At 43.7% G+C, this 3,601-nt stretch overlaps 1 protein-coding gene across 1 annotated transcript; it reads right to left on the bottom strand.

The window, feature by feature from the left end:
- Window positions 1-840: 840 nt before the first annotated feature.
- LOC147462028 (uncharacterized) lies at window positions 841-1,548 on the bottom strand. The gene is made up of 2 exons (XM_086502371.1): window positions 1,317-1,548; window positions 841-1,207 (listed from the first exon to the last, which is right to left on the bottom strand). The coding sequence occupies exons 1-2, from the start codon at window positions 1,446-1,448 to the stop codon at window positions 1,025-1,027; spliced, it is 315 nt and encodes a 104-aa protein (XP_086358497.1). The 5' UTR covers window positions 1,449-1,548; the 3' UTR covers window positions 841-1,024.
- Window positions 1,549-3,601: the final 2,053 nt, after the last annotated feature.

Raw genomic sequence — 3,601 nt, 5'->3', positions numbered from 1 at the left:
AAAGAAAATTCTATGTAACGAAAATGGTCGTGAATAGGTAGACAACAAGGGGTGTAGGTTAAGTCGGTGGGCCAACGATGCTTGAACGAACTCGGGATCCAATGACTAGTATTCAATCTCTCTCGCACTAGCGAGTCTACCACTTGTTGGAACATGTCCCAAATCTGGAGCAAAATGGCTTTAGTTTAAGGGGTCGATGGGTTGGAGGACAGGGACCGGTGTTTTATTGGCCCTTTTACCCTAGAGGATTGATGTAAATCATGAGGCTAGATGTAAATCATGGAGAGAGAGAGAGAGAGAGAGAGAGAGAGAGAGCACAATGGAGCCTGCATTGTGGCTAGGAAAGGAAAGTGTGTAGGTCTAAGGGTAGGTTTAGACGACCCGACGACAACAAGAGAGCAAGCTGGTGAGTGCAGCTTAGCTGGCACGAAGGGATTGGAGAGAAAGAAGCACAACGTCTTTCAGACCCACCTCTTTTTAGGTGACACACCCCTCCGCTCGAGTCCCTCGGAAAGAACTCGAGGTAAAGAGCTTTGCAGTGCCAAACGTGGACTGCTGTCTTGCTGATTGACGTTTGCTCTCAATTTGTGATGTAGCTACCTTTCGCATCTTCTGAACACAGAGAGCAGAGGCAAAAACACAACATTTTAGCTGTCGTTGGGTTCTTGTGAGCCCTGCCTAGGTCATGTGGAGAGAGAGAGAGAGAGAGAGAGAGAGAGAGAGATTTTGCTATTTATTAACTCACGCATGAGCCCAGAGATCATTGCACGTTTCATATTGCCACCATGTTGGAAAAACGCCCAAAATTTAAATAGTCATTCAAAAAAGTAACAAAATAAATCAGATAAGCGCACGTTTCATATTGCCGCGATGGCCCAAAATGTAAAGATTAAAATTACAAAGTAATGTCATTGAGAGTAAGAGTGATTAGTGAAGTACAAAATAATCAGAAAGAGTATTGAGGTGTGCAGGTGGGTGGGAGTTGGAACTTGGAAGCTGGCCGGATAGGCTCGGCAGCCAATCATTAATGCTTGCTGTGGTGAGCGCCATGCTGCTGCTTCTTGGCGGCCTCCTTGGCGTGCTTGCGCTCGTGCTTCTCGTGGACCGCGAGAGTGCCTGCACCGATGGCGATGGCGGCAGCCACGTGCTCGCGCACCTTGTGAGCATGGCGCTGCTCCGGGTGCTTCTTGGCCTCGTGCTTCTCGTGCTGCAGCAAACAATATATATACAACGACGTCAGGCGATGCTGCTAGCATATATAACTCTTACCATATTCTATAGAGCACGCTAAAAACTCATGATCAATAGAAGCTTACCAAAGCGAAGGCACCAGCGGCGAGAGCGCAGGCGTCGGCCGCATGCTGGCGCTGCTTGTGCTTCTTCTCCTCCGCCTTGTGGTCCACGGTGCCGGCCTTGGAGGCGTGCACAAGATTGTGTTGGCCGGTCATGATTTCTGCTAAAGAAGTGTAATTAAGCTGGTGGAGGCAGCTGTATAAATTGATGATATTGTTCGATGAGCAGCAGCAGGATATTTAAATGTAAGAGCAATGTCCTGATGAGTAGCGGTAGCATGCAGGTGCGTATTTATAAGAAGAAGGACGCAGTAGCCGGGGGATTCGTGAGTCGACGTAGAGCGCTTGCAGACACGGCTTTCGAGTTTCGACGCGACGCGCTCACGACAGCTTCCTGCCCAGGGCGGTCACCACACGAAAAGTCGTCCTCGGCTGAGTGGGGAAATTACCCCCGAAATTCCTTCACATGTACATTTCAACCAATCATTCTTGGCTTGGTCCATGGGTCTTCTAAAACAAATAAAGTTTTCGCATCTTATCTTTCTATTCTAGTTGTTCACTTCCATATGTTCCTACATTTACAGATTAATATCCCTAATTTCCATGTCCCTCAACACTAGCACTGTGGATGCAAATCTCACCAATATCTACAACTATGGCATTATGCACGTACATATTGATAACAATGACTGTTGCTTGTAAACTATATTTTTTTGCGGCAAATCATGGAGATGCTAGTGATCAAAAGTATTGAAGAATGCAAGCCTCACTATAGGGAGACCAATCCCTGATGATGAATTGTATAGATGAGTGCATAACTTCTTTCAATTTGTGTCCACTTGTTCTTGAGCCGTGTGTCACTTCCACTTAAGCTATACATGGTGATGAGACTAGGTGGATATGAGAGCGTTGCATTCATGCTGATTACACGCTAATGAGTGCAGACGTGAAATAGATTAGATTGCATTGAAAATTCAGTACAAAAGAGGTGCTTATAGTAAGGCATCTCCCGTGTACTAAGGATAACAAGCCTTCCCTTGAACCAAAGAAGGTATATAAGTCTTCATAAAACATTTGTCACATAAGCACCATAGTACTCTCCTTCGCCATGAACAAGGTTTTTGTCTCCTTTTTCTTCTTCTTCTTTTGCCACATGTGCCGCTCCTCTCATTGGTTTCTTGGATTTGCTATTGCTGCTTCCACTGCTATTGCTTTGATCCTTTGAATAGCATTTGGAAGGAGAATGGACCTTCTTCCCACACTTGTTGCAAAATTTGTTGATGTAGTAATTCTTTGGTACATGTCCCATTCTCCCACAATCGTAGTATTTCCTGACATTGGATGATGATGCAAAATTTAAAGATGGTGATGTTGAGTCACCTCCCCTTGAGGATGATGTGCCATAAGCTCCGGCTCTTCATGATGTTGATGAGCCCTTTCGTTTCTTCTCCTTGGCTTGAAGTAAGTAGATGATGTATTGAAGTGTTGGGGCTGGTTCTTTGTCGTCAAGGATGGTGACTTACTGATCATATGAGGGTGGAAGTGCACTTAGAATGATAGCCACTTTGTCATCTTTAAGGACTTCACACTTGATGTAGGTAAGTTGTGTACTGATGCTGTTAAGCACGTTAACTAGGCTAGCTACGTCCTCCCCTACACCCATGGTGAGTTTTTAAAATTTTTGTTTAAGGTTAGCTTTGCTCTTTTTAGCTCTAACCCCAAACTTTTTCTCAAGCACAACCCATGCTTCATATACACTTTTGCACTCATCAATGAAAAGAACATATGTAGTTGTCGTGAAGTGAAGTGATGATGATGCTTAGTCACTTGCTCATAGTTTTTTAGGTTTATTGCAGTCATTGCCCTAGATTATGTGCCTTCTTGATTACTTGGTGATGGTTTTACTACTCCCCAAAAGGTCTTCTTCATTAGGTATCCCTTGAGCTTTTTTTGCCAGATATATATAAAAAGCCTCTCCATTAAACCGAGTAGTTCCCTCCTCCTCCATAGCTTAGGAGACTCTCCAAGTCAGTGTCTACAAGCACACGTAGCAAATCAGCCACGGGGATCCACCTTAAAATATGTAAGTGTAGCACATGAGTCCCGAGGCTTCCACAATGAAATATTTAAGATAGCACATGTGAAAAAAATAAGGGATTTTAATCAGGTACATTTACAGAAAAAATGTACTTACATAAAGGGTTTTTTAATTGATAAAGTGAAAACTTTCATACATAAGGGCTAGTATTTTTTACAAAAATGCATACATAAGGGATAGATATAATACTTGAAAACGTACAGGTAAGAGA

This window comes from Adiantum capillus-veneris, chromosome 3, assembly GCF_014529385.1.
Source record: "Adiantum capillus-veneris isolate H3 chromosome 3, ASM1452938v2, whole genome shotgun sequence".
Taxonomy (NCBI): domain Eukaryota; kingdom Viridiplantae; phylum Streptophyta; class Polypodiopsida; order Polypodiales; family Pteridaceae; genus Adiantum; species Adiantum capillus-veneris.
Note: the sequence above shows the minus strand (reverse complement) of the source record. Positions and strands in the feature narration are given on the sequence as shown.